This window comes from Dermacentor silvarum, chromosome 3, assembly GCF_013339745.2.
Source record: "Dermacentor silvarum isolate Dsil-2018 chromosome 3, BIME_Dsil_1.4, whole genome shotgun sequence".
Classification (NCBI taxonomy): domain Eukaryota; kingdom Metazoa; phylum Arthropoda; class Arachnida; order Ixodida; family Ixodidae; genus Dermacentor; species Dermacentor silvarum.
In genome coordinates, this window is record NC_051156.1 from 92,022,616 (window position 1) to 92,043,186 (window position 20,571).

The 20,571-nt window shown below is 48.6% G+C and overlaps 1 protein-coding gene across 1 annotated transcript; it reads left to right on the forward strand.

Annotated features, from left to right (window-relative positions):
- Positions 1-5,801: 5,801 nt before the first annotated feature.
- On the forward strand, positions 5,802-15,231 carry LOC119444554 ((3R)-3-hydroxyacyl-CoA dehydrogenase). Its single transcript, XM_049664644.1, has 4 exons — positions 5,802-5,966; positions 12,039-12,090; positions 13,691-13,884; positions 14,689-15,231. Exons 1-4 carry the CDS (start codon positions 5,802-5,804, stop codon positions 15,103-15,105), a joined length of 828 nt encoding a protein of 275 aa, XP_049520601.1. The 3' UTR covers positions 15,106-15,231.
- The last annotated feature ends 5,340 nt before the right edge of the window (positions 15,232-20,571 follow it).

Sequence of the window (20,571 nt, forward strand, 5' to 3'; positions counted from 1 at the left end):
CCCACCAATTGCAACCGAAACCGAACAAACACCAACAGGGCGCAACATTTCACCTCCAACCAACGAAAAGTTTCTTTGCGATCCCACGTGACCCCGCACCTCCACCACTTGTGACGGATGTAGAATGGATTTATTTACAATGAAAGGGGTAGAGAAGACATGGGACGGTCCGAAACAGCCGATGGCCGAAAAAACCTCGCCCCACTTCTTCCTATTCTCTTCCGGTGCGGCGTTGCAATATCTACCCAGCTGTCCGTTTAGTCTTAGCTGGCCTCCTTGAAGCCCTTGGGTTCAGGGATAGGGGGAAAGTAAACATGTCCGCAATAGAGATTAGTAAAAGGCGATTGGAGGTTTGTCCCCGCTGCAGATGGCTTTCAAATACAGCGGCCGGAACGGTCGTGCGCGGCGTGGAACGCCCCCCCCCCCCCCCTCTACCCTCCCCCAGGAACCTTGCGGAGCCTTGCTTCCCGGGTGGGCGCGCACGGCCGCTCTGGGCGCCTGCAATACAAAAGCCCGCAGCAGCCGCAAACAATCGCTCAGCGATGAGTCACCTAGGTTGCCTAGCAACCACCTCGTGGAGCGGCGTGTGCTTCGCCTCCTCTCTGTGCCCTGCACAGTTGGCTTGAAATGGGACGTTAAGGAGAGGGAAAGAGCCTGCGCCCGGCGTGCCAATGCCACCTAGAAAAAAAAGTTCAAAAAAGTTCTTTTTTTCTAGGTGGCATTGGGCGTGCGCAATGCCTAGGAGAGGGAAGGAGAAATGAGAGCGAGAGAGAGAAAGGAATCGCAGCAACGCCAACGAGGCAACGCGCAGAGCTGCTGCCGACGCCGCCTGTGTTTCCCCGTGTCCCCGCGTTCGCGCCGAACGCGCGAGGTGCCCGTGACTGGAGCAGGCGCCTCTGGCGTTGGCTCGGCAGGTTTCGACCAGCCACGCCCCGGCAAGTGTGGAGGCGCAGCTTGGCCGTGACATCACGGGGAGATAAAGCTGGGAGCCGCCGCGACGGCGGCAGAACTCTCATTGACTCTCGGGCGAGTACATGTACCCTTGACATGGGACCAACAAAGATCCGGACACCCCAAGAAGAAGCCGCTTATCTTGAAGCGCGTCGCGCGGACCAGGCGAGAATCTGCGCATCGGCGGCGAGCCGATTCGGAATACCGTGCCTAGCAGCACTTCGCATTTCCTAGCAAAACTTAGCCAAACCTAGTAAAACGTCGAAGAAAAGCTAGGTCGATCACGAGCTCCGCTGTTTACAGCCTTGCACCACTAGTGAAAGCTGCCCACGTTTTTTATGATCTGTGGCGACATACATGGAAAGCATATCTGCAACCGTTTTGTTGAGACGCTCAGTTAACCCATTGGTCCGCGGGTGATACGCAGTTGCTGTACGGTGCGTTGTACCACTCAGCCGCAGAATATCTCGGACCAACTGCGCGGCGAAGGCTGTAGCACGGTCTGTGATGACAACGACTGGAGCACCATGAACCACCAGTCCCGGGCTCCAGACAATGACAAAGAAGTTGGCCACATCTGAAGCAGTAGCTCGCTGAACGGATTGAGTTTTGCAGTATCTAGGCAAGTAATCGGTGGCGACAACAATCCAGCGGTTATCTTCTTTCTGGGGTTTTACGTGCCAAAACCAGTTCTGATTATGAGGCACGCCGTAGTGGAGGGCTCCGAATTAATTTTGACCACCTGGGGTTGTTTAGCATGCACTACAACGCAAGCACACGGCCGTTTTTGCATTTCGCCTCCATCGTAATGTGGCCGCCGCGGCCGGGGTTCGATCCCACGACCTCGTGCTCAGCAGCGCAACGCCTTAGCTCACTGAGCCACCGCGGCGGATTCATCCAGCGGTTATAAGCTGAAGACTTGGGAAACGGGCCGAGTAAATCCATCGTGACCTGTCGAGTAAATCCATCGTGACCTGTCGAAGAGGTAATCAAGGAGGGTCGCACAGTCTGAAGCAGACTGGATGGTTTCATTGGTGTACTACTTCACGATTTTTGTAATTTTCGCCAGTAGTACTTCTGCTGATCTTTGCTAAAGTACGCGTGAAACCAAGATGCCCGGACGTTGGTTCGCCGTGGCATGCACGTAAAATGTCGCGGAGAGAAGCGGGAACAACGAGGAGGAAAACGGTTTTCGTTGGATGAAAGTTCGCTTGTAAAGGATGTCGCTACGCAGGCAGAAAGAGGACACGTGACGCGCGAATTGCCCGCGGGGGTTGTTGGCTGCATCCTTTAATGTATTCAATCAAGGGTTGCAGCTCTGAATCCTGTCGTTGCTGGTGAGCTAGGTTTAGAGATGGAAGAGTGCAAAGAAAACCAAGGTCCTCGTCAGTATCTTTGGTGTGGGTTCGACGGGAGCGCGGGAGAGACAATCGGCGTCGGTGTGTTTTCTGACCAGACTTATAGACAATTGTCACATCAAATTCCTGCAGCCACGGCTCCGTCTTGCGAGACGGCCCGAAGGATCCTTGAGTTTCGCCAGCCAACAGAGAGAGTGGTGGTCGGTGACGACTCGGAAGGCGCGTCCGTACAAGTATGGCCGGAACTTCTGGATAGCCAACACGACCGCCAGACGTTCTTTTTCAGTTGCGGAGTAGTTTTTTTTCAGCAGCGGACAACGTGCGGCTGACATTGGCAATAACGCGTTCAACGCCAGCTTGAAATATTACGGGTGTCGCACCGAGACCAACGTTGCTAGCATCAGTATGCACTTCTGTGTCGGCCTCTGTGTCAAAGTGACGAAGGATCGGCGGTGTCTGTAGACGCCGATGTAGGTCGTGGAAAGCGCCGGGCCCCAAACAATGTCACGTCGTTCTTGATGAGTCGTTGCAAATGTTCGGCAATCTTAGAGAAATTTGGCACAAAACGGCGGTAATACGCACAAACCCTAGAAATCGGTGTACACCGTGCTTTGTCTTCGGTATCGGGAACAAGCAACTGCCGTGGCTTTGTCAGGGCCAGAGCGAACACCGGTTGCTGCTGACAATATTGCCCAGAATTTAAGCTGCTCGTATCTAAAATGACATTTTTCGGGCTTGAAGAACCGCCTCAAGCCGCTCGATGTGTTGCTCAAACGTGGTGGAAAAGCAACTACATCGTCTAAGTAGACTAAACACGAGTGCCACTTCGGTCACATAAAACTGTGTCCATCATGCGTTGAATGTGGCCGGAGCGGAGCACAATCGAAAAGTGAGCACCTTAAATTCACAGAGACCGTCCGGTGTTATAAACGCCGTTTTTTTCCCGGTCCCGTTCGTCATCTTCAATCTGCCATACCCGCTATCGTAAATCCATTGACGAAAGTAACGGGCATGCCGCAGGCGATCTAAATAGTCGTTAATCCGAGGAGGGGATAAACTTTTTTTTTTTCGTGATCTTATTCAGTTTGCGATAATGCAACGCGTTAGTAAAGCTGGGGGACGAGGACGAAAGTCTGCTTGCAGTGTCATGCGGTGGATTGGGCTTGGGAAGCGTCGAGGAAGCCCTGCAGATGGCTGCGAGGAACGGGCAGTCGACGGCGTAGAAACCGAAGAGCATCCGCGTACAAGAGCGTGGGAAGTTCGGTTCACGTTGGTGGCGAAGGATGGACCACTTGCCTGATTTCCTAAGGGAGTCCCTGTCATCATTTGCAGGTGCAAGTGAGCATGCAGCAGTCATGGCGGTCTGGCGTTCATACGGCGATAGCCGCCGCCGAAGCATGCGTTACCTGATTGTTGCCTCACGGACGAACTGAGACACTGTTTGTAGGAGGATTGTGCGCGAGGCCCGCGAAAAGCTGTTCTTTTACGCGTCGCATTAACAGACGCACCTTCGTGTCTTCTGGCATTAGTGGGTCGGCCTGACGGAACAATCGCCTCATGTCCTTCTACGAACATTGCGACGGTTTCGTTCGGCATTTGGAACTTCGAAGATAGTGCCTGTTCGGCTCTTTCTTTCCTTTGGGTGGTGCTGAAGGCGTCACGAGCAGTCGGTAAAACTCCTGCCAGCTGGTAATGAAGCTACGTGGTTCTCGTCTACGTGCCGCGTCTAAAAGGGAAAAGTAGACGTTCTTGAACTTACGGCGATCGTCCCAGTCATAAAGGTGGCGACCCGGTCGCAATGGTTTAACCAGTCTTCTACGTCGTCAAAGGCGTCGCCGTGGAACGGGTTAGGCTGTGCGAGGCGCGTTGACAATGCATGGCACCGCAGCATCTTGGATCTCCTCGGTTTGGTTTGCGGTTGTTGCTGACATTTTCCTCGCAGAGGTCGCCAGCGGACTGTATTGCGGAGGAAGACCTTGCAGGCGACGGCTGCTTCGATGGATTTCTGTAGTCCCTGAGGTACTAGGCGACGGTAGCTTCTGGTTGAGGCCCAGAAGGCATAGGGTGTACGTGTACCCAGCACCTCCACCAGTTTTCACGAGAGGAAAAGGCAAGCAGTCAGTTCCGAGCGAACGGCTGTTTACTGTTTTGTTGTTGTTGTTGCCTCAAAACATTGCCGCACCACCAAAGAACTTCTTCGCCGTCGTCCCCTGAGCGTTACTAACGCCTGGCAATATTGTAATTTCGTTTCGGTGTCTGTTTTAGCCGGCCTGTCTTTGTTAGGTACTGTCTCTGACTTCTTTTTTTCTCATTGCTTGTTCTAGCTAGCCAATTTTTAATGAGTACTGTTTAACTAAAGAAAGGAGTAGCGTGCATCACCCATGCTGCAAAACTCTCCCACACACATTTAACATAGAAAAAACCGGATACGTCGGACGAACTTCTAATAAAAACTGGCGGATCCGTCTAACGGGCCTGTAAAAATGTTGAAGCGATACGTTAGCCGTACCTTTAGCCACAGGCTTTGAAAATAGCTCAATGGTTCCAGCTAACTTACGCACGCATATGCATAGGTATTATATGAAATGTGACCGGGCATTTGCAGAATTAACTAAGTATGCGCCTCAGAAGCATATGCACGCATGTACTTGCTGGAATTATTAAAGCATACTTCCGGATTTGTACTCCAATACCTCAACATAATATTCTTGTTGACTTTCCAGGTTGCTGGTTATATCCAGGTGTCCTGTGCGTCGTTATGTCGTTCGTTCCCGTGACAGTTTCGCATTTGACTTCAGCTTCTTCAACATACACAAAAATATAGCTCCAAACTTACCCTAATGCTCGTGATTTTCCACAATCGATAACCTATACCGGCAAGCAAATACTTATTCACATTGCATTGCCTTGCAACCAACCGTTACCTAATACACGTTTGCTAATGCTCTATGACCAGGTTTTGTTATTTCTATAGCCTGTAAGTGGATCCATAAAAACTTGGCAAAATGATAACAGCACATTGACAAATTTTCCATTAGAGCCGTTGGACTTCTCATTGCTTGTCATTGAAATGGCCCTGAGCTGCAATTGTACCATTAAGCTCCAAGTACACCCGCACATAACTGTACAGTTTCTCAACTTCCTACAGAGTTCGACGAATCAATAAATTTCGTACTTCCGCAGTTCCTAACGGATGTGTCAGTTTTTTTCCACCGCTCTTTAGGGAGCGGCTGTCACCTCGGTTTATTTTGAACGCCTGCGTGGCGGCAGACACGTGTACGGGGGAACGGGCAGATTAGTGTCGGTGACGCAGAGCAGTTGCGGATACGTGGAGAGCCATCAAGATACTTCCTGCCTTCGGCCTAATATGCACACCCTCTCTCCTCAGCAGCTGCCACCCACTGCGCCCCTTACTGCCTGTGCTATGAGCGATTCTGACGACAAACGTGGTCAACGCGTTTAGAATTTCTTGCGCACCGAATCCAAGTCGCGATGACTGCAGTTAATGTACCTTTCCATGGACGGTTGGCCCTGGTGACAGGGGGTGCGGGTGGTATCGGCCAGGCGGTCTGCCACTTGCTTGCCGCCGAAGGGGCCACCGTGGTGGTTGCTGACATACAGCTCGAGGTAGCAGAGAATGTTGCCCGATCTCTGCCAGTAGGTCTACGGTGATACCTCTTTAATGACCCCAATTAAGTTTGTCAAAAATTTGTAGCTTTTCACTTTTTCGGAGCGTAGATCTCGCGCAATAATCAGCAGGTAATTACCTTTTATACCGATAGAATGACCAGTAAGTTAACATTAGAGGGGAAAGCTGTTTTGAAGCAAATTTTAGCGCGAAATCGAGGCTGCATACGGGAGATTTGCCGCCTGCACCAGGACGTAGGTGCCAAAAATGACTGTACTTGGAAAACGTAGATGCTGCACTCGCACGCGTTAAGCCAACACCACCTAGATAGCACAAGGCCTGTTCACTCCGATACATGACGCCATGCTACCTGGCCCGAAATTTCCATTGCCAACGCTGGCGTGACGAAAGCGGTGATGTCAAAATCACTGTTGCTTACTCGAGAGGCGTCTCCATTAGATTCTATGGCAGTCGGATGAGGTAGCATGACGCCATGGATCGGAGTGTACAGGCCGTGTGCTATCTAGGTGGTGTTGGTTCAGCGGCCGAACACTGGCCAACGCGCAAAAAAAAAGGAAAAAAAAAAAAAAAACGGGCGTCAGTCTTGTTGTTGGTGTCATTGAAGCACAGCCTGTGTTCTACAAGATGTTTTTCGATGGTTACGGTGATAGAGTGACCGGCAAACGCAACCCCCCTTCCCCTTCTTTTTTTCTTTTTTTTCAAGCGAAGCTTGTATTTGATGCAGTGTGTCAAGTGCCAAACAAAAGACGACTGACGTAATATAAGTAAGCTACACGCACGTGCGCTAGCAGATCTTTCTATCGTATTCTTCGCCTCTTGCTTGGCATAAAACAGCAAAAAGAAAGAACAGAACAATACCGTCATCTAGAATCTAAACAAACCATGTGGTAAGCGCGCTACGTTTATAGGCGTGATGATGCGAGCATGTTCTAATAATTGTCCCAGCACTGTTTAGAATATAGGACCTGCTCACACAGATAACCGAGCTAGCACTGGTTTCTGCTATCGTCGTGAATATCACTGGCACGAATTATGGTTTAGATAAATAGGCTACAGCTTTCTGTCCACCTGCTTCAACGCATTTACGCGGCACTTTTCCGCAGAAAAAAAACAACTGTTCTTGCACCTGTGGCCTGCCTAACAAGGCCTAGGGTACTGCGCCAAAAGCCATTCGCACAATAAACGCCGAGCACACGACAGAACTTAATGCGGGAAGTGTGTTATTAATAAGTTACAGCTGCGCGACACACGCGAATTCTACGGGGACTACGGGGGCGCAGCAAACCGCGAGGGCGAGCAACGAGGGAAAGCAAGGACGGCGAGGAAGCCAGAAGAAGGAGAAGCCGGGCGAGGAGGAATGGCCGCTGCCTTTAGTGTTTTATGCAGGGCGCTTAGCTGCCGTTGCGTGCTCCGACCGTCTCCGAGCGCTTTTCTAATTTATTATTGCGACAGCAATTATACTGTTCATTAATAGGTTCATTTTTGCTGTCGTAGTTGCCGTCGTAGTTGCCGTGATGTGTAAAGTCCAGGGTGAGCGACGATCGCGGCTTAGTCTCGCGCGCGCAAGGAGAAAAGCGGGGAGGAAGCGCGCCGTCTTCCTTCGGCGCGCATGGCACCGGGGAGAGGGGAGGTAGGAGGGGGGGGGGGTGCGTTGTACTTCGGCAGCCAGTGCATATAGCGCGGTCGCGCGGGCTTTCTCTTGAAGTGATCTGCTTTGGGGGGACAGTCTAGGTGGGCCGACGGTCGTAGCTTTGCGTGTGCATGTGTTCTCGCCGCTCACTTTGCGTAGAAGCGATAGACTGCACGAAGGTCACTTCGCTCGCTGCAGCTGCCGTGCTTCCTCACGCCAGCGTTTTGACAGCGAGTGCCCGCGGTCAACGAGTGTGATGTGTTCATGTTTGCCTGTGCACGCTGACACCATGCTTGTTAATTTAGTTGGGTAAGCGCATGTTTACAAATTTACACTGCTGATAAAACTACTATCCTTACTTCGTATGGCTGTCCGCGAATCTGCTATCGCAATTGATGCTACGCCTTTCGGGCGAAGCTGCGTCTTTTACAGCGAAAGCTGTATATGGCTAGGCGAAACGAAAACCATTCGTCCCATGTTTCGCTAAACGTCTCCATTGGCTGCGCCGTCAGCTAGTCGTTCTCTACGTCGCACCCAAGCGCGCGCGCCATTGGCAGCGCCGTTAGTGATGCCGTTCACTGCGTCGTACCTTCTCTGCCCGCAACGCCGGCTCCTCGGCTCGCCGTTGTCGCATGGGTTCGATATCTCGAGTGAGCTCGGCGTCGTGGTTAGCAGCATCCGCCTGCCATTGGCGCTTGCATTCCACTTGGCGATTTCAACGTGGACGTTTCGTCGCAGACGGAGCCAAAGTGCCGCTCGAGAAACTCCCGCCGAAAGCGGGCGTTGGCCCCGGCGAACGCGTTCCCGCCATTGCCACGTTGACGCTGCTCTGCCCGCAACGCCGTCTCCTCGGCTCGCCATTGTCGCATGCCTTCGATATCTCGAGTTAGCTCGGCGTCACGGTTAGCAGCATCCGCCCGCCATTGGCGCTTGCGTTCCACTTCGAGATTTCTACGTGGACGTTTCGTCGCAGCCGAAGCCAAAGGGCCGCTCGAGAAACTCCCGCCAAAAGCGGGCGTTGGCCCCGGCGATTGCGTTCCCGCAATTGCCACGTTGACGCTGCTTACGGAGCCTACATGCAACACCGTTTTAGGCTCCCTAACGCTGCTCTCCCCGCAACGCCACATCCTGACTCGCCGTTGTCTCATGCGTTCGATATCTCGGGTAGCTCTGTGGTCGTGGTTAGCAGCATCCGCCCGCCATTGGCGCTTGCGCTCCACTAGAAACACAAACATGTAACCAAAAATTGAGAAACGCTTCAATACAGCGTCGGGATTAACCCATTGCTAAACACCGGGGCCTCACGTTTCAGCTTCGCTGGTGCTTGGGTGTTTTTTTTTTCTTTCTATCTCGCTCTCTCACTCTTCTTGCGAGTGAGAGAGCTTTCCTTATTCCATTTTCAACGCGTTTGTCATTTAGGGAGAAAATGCAAGTGTCCGCGCTGCTTTAATGCCGTCCTGTGAACTCTCGCCCGGAGCGTCTAGGTGGGTGAATGCACTGTTTGTAAATGCCTTTAGACACAACCTTCAGTGCTTTTATTACGTGTGCCTGAATCATCGCTAACGACGTGTATTTCTAGAACAAATCTCTTACAGCGTACCATCAAATGAATTTCCACACGTTAGTGCATATTAGAGCGCAGCTCCTGCGCGCCCGTTCCTGCGTTGAGCGTAAGCGTGCGTCGTAACCGAGTGAACGAGTTCAGCGAAGGATGAAAGAGCGAACGCGGAGCGCAGCGGGGGTAGAAATATGGCGATAGCGACAACTGCGAGGAGGAAAGCAGAGGAAGTGTGTATGTTGAAAGGATGAGGCGGAAAGCAGACTGCCGCACGAGACATGCTCAACGGCGGCGATCAGGTATGCGGCGAGCGCATATGGAAACAAAACGCTGGCGTGGGCTTCGGACCAACTGCTATTGCGCTACTTCGCCTGCGCCGCCGCCTCTAGAGAATGCGTTCAGCGCGAGCCACGCGTTCCCATGTTCACGCTGTCGTTCTGAACAATGAGTGACGCAACTGGTGGAAATTCATCTGCGCTGCTGCTAAACGAGCTGCCCGAGCAGAGGCTTAGCGCCGCCGCCGAAGGGACCCTATCGTTCGGAATCAAATTCTTTGACACAATATATCGCGAATTCAAAAGACCTAGACATCTGAGCTCAAAATTTGCATTAGGAAGTACCGTAATCGCCTCCGAGTTTTCTTTCTGTAAGCCTGGTGAAATGACATAGCAGTCAACCCCGCACCGACGTACACATATGGTCTGTCGCACAGGCATACCGTCAGGGAAGCTAGGCTGGACGTGCTCGGTTGGTTTGACGCATATTTAATATGAAAGAAACCCTTTGATGAGTGTATAGCTCAGGATATCAGTCTATTGCATGAAATAAGCCGATGTTAGCTATGCAGCTAAGATGTGATTGCAATGTGAAAAGTACTTCCCCAGATTGAGACAACACATAACCTGTCGTGCGCACCACATGCGTGGCATCAGTCAATCGCAGACTATCATACAAATTCTGCGTCGTCACCTAGGAACATTACGTGTATCTCTGATGTCAACTCGACGCCTGCTTGGCATCTGGTTCTCGTGAAAATTGGATTAGATTATGGGGTTTTACGGGCCAAAACCACGACCTGATTATGAGGCACGCCGTAGTGGGAGACTCCGGAAATTTCGACTACCTGGGGTTCTTTAACGTGCACCTAAATAAACATGTATACGTGTCAATATCTGGTACCTCCGCTTTTATTAAATTGTCTTCAGGACCAGCCCAGCATTACGACTTTTCTGCACTGGCAATGTATAGGCACCGTGCATTGCAGTTTGCGCCCGATCTATGCGCCACTACAAGTGAAGCTTTGGGACGGCCAGTGTCAAAACCAGCAAAACTGGAGAGACGTTGTATACATTCGCCGTGATACTTTCGATCGCTTATCACGAAAGAAGACTGAGTTGTGGAAATATCAGAGTGCGCATGGTCTGCATATGATAGCACGCGTTCGCAATCGATATGAGCAGCGGGAACAATTCTGAGCTTGATATCGTCAAAGCACAGGGCATACCTCTCAAACGAGCGACGATAAGGAAGCCGTTGTCGTTCGGAGTGGCGTATCATTTTCATCGCCTCTCTAGCGGCCGGCGTCGGCAATACTGGGGCGAAACATAAAATGTCGTAACGTCATCTGAACAGTGAACGGTGCCCATAGACGGCAAGCAGACGTGAAACCATATGACTTTTACAATGTTTTTTTTATTCATCACACTTTAACGCAACCGGCATACGGGCGGCTCGCTACAGCGATTATGGCCATTCGTGACGTCCCACTGCTTCACTGGGGCTATGTATAAGAAACCATACACAATTCTTCAAAATGCATAAAGCTAGCTGTATATGTCCCAGCCACACAGGATATATTCTGAAGAATGTATGATGCAAATCTTACACTTCCTATCGAAACTTTCTAGTATTCTTCGGGGTGGTACAACTGCACTAAACGACATTAATACATTGTATGAGGACACATATGCACTGCTATCGGAATTGGCGCAACCAAGTCACCACCATCGTCACCAGAATCGGCCGAGCCTAACTGCTATAGACAATCTATGGACCGCTAGTAGAACTGAAGCGATCCGCTAGTAGAACTGAAGCGATAAGTGTACTACAGCGTCGGGCACTCAATCACGCTTGGAAACTGGCATTGATGTGGTTCGCAAGTGAAAATAACTTTGAATGTCATCCCAGTCAATGGTTCGACCACGAGTTATGTTCAAAACGAGCATATGCCGCGATGAAATTATGCGAGCAGAACCTTGAACTTGGAATTGCTTGGTAAACTCCTGATTGGGAAAGCGTAATTGATTGACAAAGATGAAATGGTCAGAAGCTTAACAGCTTTTGTCTGTAGATATTCAGTAATCGGGGAATCGACCTAAAACATGGACTTTCTTGTTTATACAGTTGCAAATGGACAAAAATAGGTAGACCACTTAACGAGTTTTGCTTATGGAGCATTTATAGCCAGAGAAGTGTCAAAAAGCAATAAATACATTGTCGACTTTTGTCTATTGGCTTTATAAAAGTGGGGGTAAACAAAAAAAAGAACGTTGTCGTTTATTGCCTATAGACTACGAGTGAACAAAAAGGAATATGCACCTTATGAATCGTTTGCCTACAAATAGTCTAGAAGTATTGTTTAGAACGAAGCTACAAACAAGAAATCTTGTCTACAAGAAGTCTATAGACAGCCCATGAAACATTTAAACGCGTTTTTGTAAGAGAGGGCAGCGTTCTCGCTTTCGCTGCTGGCATAAGCTTTGTTACCACAGACACATCCGCGTTCCTGATGAGCAGCTGTGAGCACCATGGTTAACTTCAAGGTAAATATATTATGTAATCCTTTTTGAGGACGCTGACGATTGCCGATAATTGTCCCTTGGTCTCATTTAGTGTACCATTGAAGTTCAGACACCTGCAACGGCACTGGCACCCTCGTCATCGCGTCAGCATTCTGTGGCACCTTTAGTACAACGCTATACCTTCCTGACGTTGTGAATGCTATGCCTTGGGGCTAAGCTCACCATTTCTTTATTTATTTCATCTTTCTGGCATTTCAATTCATAGTCCGAATATAAAACTCTTTAAAACCCAATATGTCAGAATTCCTAATACAGCTGCAGTAATCCCCTCCCCTCCCCCCTCTTCAGGCAGACAATGAATTAGGGCAACATTACTCACTGCGTTGCGTTCATTCTGTGCCATGTACACATCCCGAATGTACGCCAGACTTCCAATAACACATTTAGCGTGCGACAAACGTTATATGTGCGCTGGAGCCGAATGCAAGCTCCAGATATTATGCGAGCTCCAGATAATAGGTTTGCTTATATAACCCCGCTATCGTAACCCGCAATGTAGTTCTAGTAGAAGCAGACCTCTTTTCTGTGCAATAGAAAAATAATCGCTGCACAAAACATGTACAAAACCGGTTCATAAGTTTCTTCAAAACACACAGACCTGTTACTTGAATACCGCAGCATATTAAACCAAATATTTGATTAAGTCGATTTTCTCTAATTTAGCCATTGGGTGTGTGCCCATTCTTGGCCATCCTTCCAAAATGGTTACGTGCCGCTGTGACACAAGAGATGCAGAGTCATTAAGTATGTAGCCAGATGTGTGTCGTACTACTCTGTGCATACACCAGTCATCACCATTCATTCTTCAGTAAGCAATATATATTGTCTTCGTTGTCGTGACGTCACAGTGTAGACGTCTCAAGACTGCGCCCGCATGATTTAATGCTTGCATTTAAGAGTAGTCTTTGAGCGCTGTAGTGCATAAATATGAAAACTGGGTGCGATTGTTGTGACTTTTGCGGCGAATCAACATGAATATTACATGAGATTAAACATCGCCTATGTTAAGACTAAACGCACTTGTATGCATAGCGATTAGTTGCATCGCACTTATTTACCGGTTTCAATAAAGCTTCGCTTCGCATTGGTTCGAACATGTGCGTCGAATCTGCACTTTTTCGGCATAGTAGGCTGGTAGAACACGGTACCTAAAGTTTCCTGTGGCTGCATGCTGTACTGGGGCTGCGAAGGCATGCGCGAAGTGCAGTACCATAAACAGCGTTTTGATGGCGTATTCAGCCTGCAGATATTTAAAATACGTAAAAAGGAAGAGAGAGAGAGAGAAATTGAGAAGGAAAGCGGAGATATAGAAACAAATTGACACAGGTAAAGCGTTCACGGGTAGCCATGCATAGATTAAGAGTCGTCTGAAAACCGTCAAATGATAGGCAATCTTAGCGCTAACACATTCCACTCGCTCAAGTGTGGCATCAGGACCTGTGTATTTGCTGTTGTTCTTCTGAGTCGTTTTAGCTTTGACGAGACCCCAAAGAAAAATTCATGAAAGTTGAAGACGGAAGCAAACGAATTCTTACTACTCGAAGGTGAGGGCGTGACGCGACGGTGTGCGGCCATTTTCGCGTGAAACTAAGTGATTCATTGAAAACAGCAAAGGCGTAGCTCTCCTTGTAGTACAAGGTACTCCTTCTGCCGCGCACGTCACAGCTAACACATTGTGCGCAGGTGAGGCCAAGCACCAGGCCTTGTACGTTGACGTTGGTGAACCGTTGTCCGTGGAGCAGCTCTTCAATGGCATCAGGAGTGCGTTCTCCGAGCCACTGAGCATAGTCGTCCACTGTGCTGGTATTTTGCGCACGGCACCACTCTCCCAGTGCACGGATGAGCTCTTCGATGACATTATCCGGGTGGAACTTAAGGTGAGACATCGGTCGGCGAAGCTAATGCGAAGTATCTTGACTCCGGAGTAAACGTTCTCGTTTCAAAATGATTCCTTGTAAATTGACTATTAGTGCGAAGAATACCTTGCCTTTTCCAGCGGTGGGTAGGGAACTGTCTTGAGCAGTTCGTCGCGTCGGATGAGAGAACGGATGCGCAAAAGGTCCCACACAAACTGTCACAGAGCCTTGGACCTCAAGCCGAGCCTCTCATCACGCTCAGTCAGTGAAAAGCTATTGTCGTCACCGTCTTCGTCCTACTGACGTCATCGTAACGATTTCTTATCGCTGCCACTGACACACACGCAGGCACGCAAACACACGTTTGCTCGTCTTAAGTGTCATGTCATTTGATTACGATTTGCGCACTCCCGAACGAGGTTAGATGGGCCGCAAAATGCTTGGCATAACGTTGATTCCAGCTGTGGGTAGGATCTGCGCACTTACTCACTTTATATGCAAATCAGCCGGGAAATAGTGATTATTGTGCAGGTGAGTGGGGTCGTGTTTTATATTTTTTAAGACTGAAAGAGGCAAAAGTGTATGGGGTCTCCCAGTGGTTGAACACGCCACAATGAGTAAGACACTTTTTTTAAGGAAAAAAGGCAATGGGTCAATCATTCAATTCAATGTTACTCAAGTATTGAGGGCAACTAAAGAGGGAAATCCGCATTGTGTATCTTGGCTGAATTAGTGCCGCCAGAGTGCGTCGTGAGAACTATGAAAATTACTGTGAGCTCTGTGATACGTGGAAGGGAACGTAAAACTTGCTTGTGGTGTTTTCAGGGTGCCTTCCTGGTGACCCGGGCAGCTAGTCGTGATATGCTGCGTTCTGGAACACCGCTGTCTGAATGGAGAGGAGCCATCGTCAACATATCCAGCCTTGCAGCCAAGTGCGGCTCTATGCCGTCGTGCGCGTACGCCGCTGCCAAGGCCGGCGTCGTGGCGCTGACCAAGTCGGCAGCGTTGGAACTGGCGAAGCACGGTATCCGCTGCAACGTAGTCATACCCGGATGGGTGGAGACCGCCATGATGGAAGACGCTGGTGAAAGCAGCAAGGCAAGAGTTGTAGCGAACACACCGCTCAAGAGGACCGCCCAGCCAATGGAGATAGCAGAGGCCATCAAGTTCCTGTGCTCGCCCACAACGAGTTCCTACATCACGGGAACTGTGCTTGAAGTCACCGGGGGTTTTAAGATGTGAATTATTTTTGTTCGCTTCGGCACGGTAATAAAATGACACCATGATGAGATGAAATACGGGCGTGCCAAAATATTCAACGTAACATCTTCCAGGTCTGGCTTTTCTGGCACTTGTTTGAGTGGATTGAGGACAAAAAAAGATGTATGTGTTAGTGTGATCTTGGATATAATGAAAGAACCGCAAAATAATGTTATCGTTAGGCTGTTAAGTATTACCGTGCTGATGGCTGAATGCATGCAGCTTTTCTCTTGACTGTAGCAGTGTGATGCTTAAGTTTGCAATAAAAATGAATGGAGGTAACATTCACATCCTGCCGTCAAAGTGGCACAATGGACAAATGCTTTCTGCAGCTGCAAATGTTTAGTGCTTTGTGACTCTACGATCTGAAGAGTACCATCCCACACATGGTTGTGTTTTTCGGCGAAGCTTTATAGGCTCACTTGTGTCGGGGTCGGTGTACGCGGTGTAGGCGGTATCATTATCAGCATTAGAGTGTTTTAGCTGAGCGCTTGATGTCCGCACCGATCAGACCGGCATATGCTAGCAAATGCCACACAGCCGCGTAGCGGGAACGCTATTGCGCTTGCGCACAACGCTCATACCGTCAGCGGAACGAAGACCGCATCCCTCGCTCCGCTACAAAGCCGACTGAGCGGAGCGTGACAGGGTGTCTACTTGACCTCTTCGTCGTTTTGCAGCCGAGTTGATAACGCGTCGCTCGCGTCTCGACAAGACGCGCTTATCAAATGCGAAATCTATGCAGTTCCCTGCAGTATCTCAGAGCGTGAAGTCTGAGCGGATCGGAACTTAAGCGGCGCTCTGCTAAAACTGTCTATTGACTCGAGCGTCGTCGTCTTCTTCCGCGCCTGGCTCGTTGGCGCCCCTCGGGGTGCACTCTTGCTCGTGCCACTGCTCCCACGTTCGTAGTCGTCGTCTTCTGCCACAGCTGGCGCCGTTGCCGCTAATCATTCCAGCGTTCACATCTCTTCTGTCATCGTAATTGGGAGGCCGCGTTCACGGGGGTATTAAAAATTAAATTATGGGGTTTTACGTGCCAAAACCACGATCTGATCATAAGGCACGCCGTAGTGGGAGACTCCGGAAATTTGGACCACTTGGGGTTCCTTAACGTGCACCTAAATCTAAGTACACGGGTGTTTTCGCATTTCGCCCCCATCGAAATGCGGCCGCCGTGGCGGGGATTCGATCCCGCAACCTCGTGCTCAGCAGCCCAACACCATAGCCACTGAGCAACCACGATGGGTGTACGGGGGTATGACCACTGCTTAAGGGGGTATGACCCATTCATTGTCTTACGTGACGGACCGATTCAATTTCGAAGAAATTTATTTTCGAAGAATCGCAAGCGGCAATGGCGGGTGAATGCTGCTGACTACGGCGCCGAGCAAACTCAAGACATCGAATGCAAGCGAGGACAGCGACGAGCAGAGAATCGTACAACGCAACGGAAGAAAACGTTGCACGGAAGGGAAGGAAAAGTAGAAGGAAAGGGAAGGACAAGTACTAAGACAGGGAAGGAAAAGTTTTAGGTCAGTTTCACACACGATGGGATTCGCTTACCCCCATTTTCTCGACAGGGGAAGGGCTGGTGAATTTTTATTTAATCGTATCTGGGAAAAAAGGATTACATGTCTAGGTACCAAGGCACAAGCTTAGTACCAACTATGCACACCCGTGAGCAAAATTATACGGACCACAGGGTTGCCAAAAAAACTCAACTTCTGTGTAATTAATAAGCATAAACTGGGATTATTGGGTACACTGCATAGTTCGCAATGCGAAGTTTGGACTACGGTCCTCAATTGCAAGTTGTGTTCACAGGCACAGGAAAAAATCGGCTTTATCGCAGAACCCCTGGTCCGTATACTTTTGTTCACGGGTGTACATGAGAAGATCATCATCAAAGGCTACTGCATGATTACTGTACGGAATTACTTCGTTAATTACACACACACACATACACACACACCCATGTATATATATATATATATATATATATACACTGCACCCGGGAACAAGTACCTTTATGGTTGAGGCCTACGCACTATTGTCAGATGTAATGCATATAAAGAAATCAAAACTTCAAAGCACTATTATATTTACAGACGATCAAAGCTTCTGAAACGCCTTGAAGTCACTCTGTAAACACAAAAATCCTGTAGTCATTGAGCTCTATTCCGCTGTGTAAAGCGTATTTATCTAACCAGCATGCCATTATATGCTGGGTGCCTGGCCATACAGGTATTGGGGGGAATGTGCTAGCAGAAAATATGGCCACATCAGTTATATCGCACGCTATTAACTCTACAGCTGCTCTTTCTGCAACAGGAAGAAGTGATCGTAGTGATCTGCCTCAGCTCCGATCTCTCAGTGTATCCCTGCGATTTTCTCGTGATTTCTGCAATCAGAGACAAGAACACTGGGGGTTTTATCCCCCTTAGGATGGGGGATAAAATCCCCTCCCAGCAATTGGGCCCTGGACGACCACATCATTGTGCCTCCGATGCGAGTGACCGCTTCGGCCCCAGCGTCGTTGACATTGATACTTCCGATGGCTATTCCACTGAAGATATGGCCTCGGATAGCGACTTCACCGTTGTCTCAAGCCGCCGTTTGAAGAGGAAGATCAGAAGGACATCACCGACCGGTCGACAGCCACCGATAAAGGCGAGTGGCATGCGGTCATACAGAATCTCGTATGTACCAACAACGACGACAGACATCTTGAACTCTCTGAATAGGCAGAGCTTGACGGAGTATTTAGAACTTGTCGCCCCTGGGCAAGTTGAACAGATACGTATAAATGCTCAAAAGAACATCCTGTCTGTGGAAGTCAATACAAAGACCATACTGGACACACTAAAAGCAATTGGTCAGTTGGGCAACATTCCGGTCCGCGCATTCTTCGCGTATGACAAGGAAACTACAACAGGCGTCATCTACGATGTGGACGAAGACATTGCTGACTCCAGCCTTGAAAAATTGCTCTCATCGTCGGCTCCTGTACTTGGCTTTCACCGCTTTGGATGGTCCCGATGTGTGAAAGTAGTGTTTCAGTCGGAGACTTCACTTCACTTCACTTTAATACCTTAAAGACCCCATTGGAGGGGTATTACATAAGGGGTGGTTAAAAAAAATAAAAAAAAATAATAGACATTAAATACAGGCGTTCGTTTTGAGATATGTGATATCAGCTTCGGTAAAGGCAGATGGGCTTGTGATGGCTGCGATGGCGTGTGGAAGGCCGTTCCAGTCCCTTGATGCTCGAATAAAAAATGATGCTTGAAAAGTGGTGGTCCGGGCACGTGCGCGTGCAACTTGAAGCGGATGACCGGTGCGATGAGATATGTATGAAGGTGGCGTGATGTACGGTGGGTGATTTAGGGAGCTGTAAAAAAAATGAACGGAAGAGAGAGAGGGTGGCAACCTGTCGACGGAAAGAAAGAGCTTCCAAGCCAGATTCCGCTTTCATCGATGAAATGCTGATATCGTACGAATATGAAGAATGAATAAACCTAGTAGCACGATTTTGTACAGCTTCGAGTGAATTTATGATATAATTCTGATGCGGGTTCCAGATGGGAGATGCATACTCAAGTTTCGATCTTACAAATGATTTATAGGCCAACGCTTTTACTTGTTGTGAGGTATGACGTAAATGTCGCCTAAGAAATCCCAGTGATCTATTGGCTGATGAGATGATGTTAGTAGTGTGCAAGCGCCAGGACAGATCACAAGATAGAGTGACACCAAGATATTTGAATGATTGGACTGATTCTATTGGAACATCAGCAATGGAATAGGTAAATGTGAGGGGGTTACGGCAGCGAGTGAAAGACACGAGTTTACATTTGTTAGGATTTAGGTTCATTAGCAAGCGATTACACCATTCTTGTACATTATTGAGATCGTTCTGAATTAATGTGTGGTCAAATGTGTTGGTAACTCTGCGGTAGATTACACAATCATCTGCAAACATACGAATGTTACATGATACCTGTGTTGGTAGATCATTAATGTAAATTAGAAAAAGAAGCGGTCCTAAGACGGATCCCTGCGGGACGCCTGTTACGCGGAGTCTGCTAGAAGAATGGTTATTAACGAAAACAAACTGAGAGCGGTAGTCAGGAATGCTTCTATCCACTTTAGTACGTCGGGGTGTAAATTTAACTGAGATAATGTTAGCAGCAAACGTTTATGAGGAACTGTATCAAATGCTTTTGCAAAATCTAGGAATATGGCATCAGTCTGAAGGTTACTGTCAAGGTTAACATGCAGGTCGTGAAGGAAAATTGCCAACTGCGTTTCGCAAGAATAGCCTTTTCGAAATCCGTGCTGACAAGGGTGAAAAAACAGATTGAGTCTAAGAAGTTCATGATATGCGAGTATATGACGTGTTCCATGATTTTGCAGGGACACTAGTTAATGATATCGGACGATAATTTAATGGGGTTTCTCTATTGCCCGACTTGAAGACTGGAACGACCTTGCCCACTTTCCAGTCGGATGGTAAGATGCCTGTAGAGAGTGACTGCGAAAACAACAAAGTTAGGTACGCAGCAGATACATATTTAATATTTTTAAGAGTTTGGAATTGATATCATCTACACCTGCTGACGATGAAAGCTTGACGTTATCAATGATCGAGGTGATTCCTTCTGCCGAGAATATAATTGGTGGCATAAACGCAGATATGTCAGTAGATGTGGGAAGATCTGGAGTGAAGTCTCGTTAGTAAATACAGAGAAAAAGGCGGCATAAAAATGTCAGCACACTCGCTGTCGCTGACTACTTCGCCATGTGCATTTAACACGCTGATCATGCGCGCCTCCTGAGGGTTTATTATTTGCCAAAATTGTCGAAGGCTGTTTGTAAGCATTTTTAGGCAGTTCATCGGTGGAAAAAGGAGAATTTAGCATTCCGTATAGCCCTCAGATAAGCGTCTTCGGCCACAAAATATTTCCCCCAAGCAGAGGGGTGTCCGTTTAGTTTGGCTGAGCGGAAGAGACGTTTTCTTTTGTTTTCAAGTCGCTTAAGAGTTTTAGTGAACCATGGCTTGTTACGGTTCCGCGGAACGTTATTCTCGGTATAAACTTGTCAACGAGATCACCTAGCTGTTTTATAAATATTACCCAGTTTTCATTTGTAGAGCGCGTAGAACATAACCTCACGAACATAGGAAGAATGCGCTCAGATCACTATTAATGGCATCATAATTACCTTTATTGTACAGGCGGATTGTTTTGCTGACTAAATCACGTCTTACGGGTTGAAACGAAAATGTGGCGTGAATTACTTTATGATCGCTGACTTCAGGTAGATATGCTACTTGATGATAAGCTTTCCGGATTGCTGGTTAGGATGAGATCTAAGATGCTAGAAGTGCTTAGTGCAACGCGTGTAGGTTCTGATAACAAGTTGAGTTAAATTGAAATTAAGGCAGAA

Coding starts and splice junctions, on each gene's coding strand:
- LOC119444554 (XM_049664644.1), top strand. CDS start 5,802: ATGACTGCAGTTAATGTACCTTTCCATGGACGGTTGGCCCTGGTGACA. Junction 5,967..12,038: donor ATGTTGCCCGATCTCTGCCA/GTAGGTCTACGG, acceptor GGTCTCATTTAG/TGTACCATTGAAGTTCAGAC. Junction 13,885..14,688: donor TTATCCGGGTGGAACTTAAG/GTGAGACATCGG, acceptor TGGTGTTTTCAG/GGTGCCTTCCTGGTGACCCG.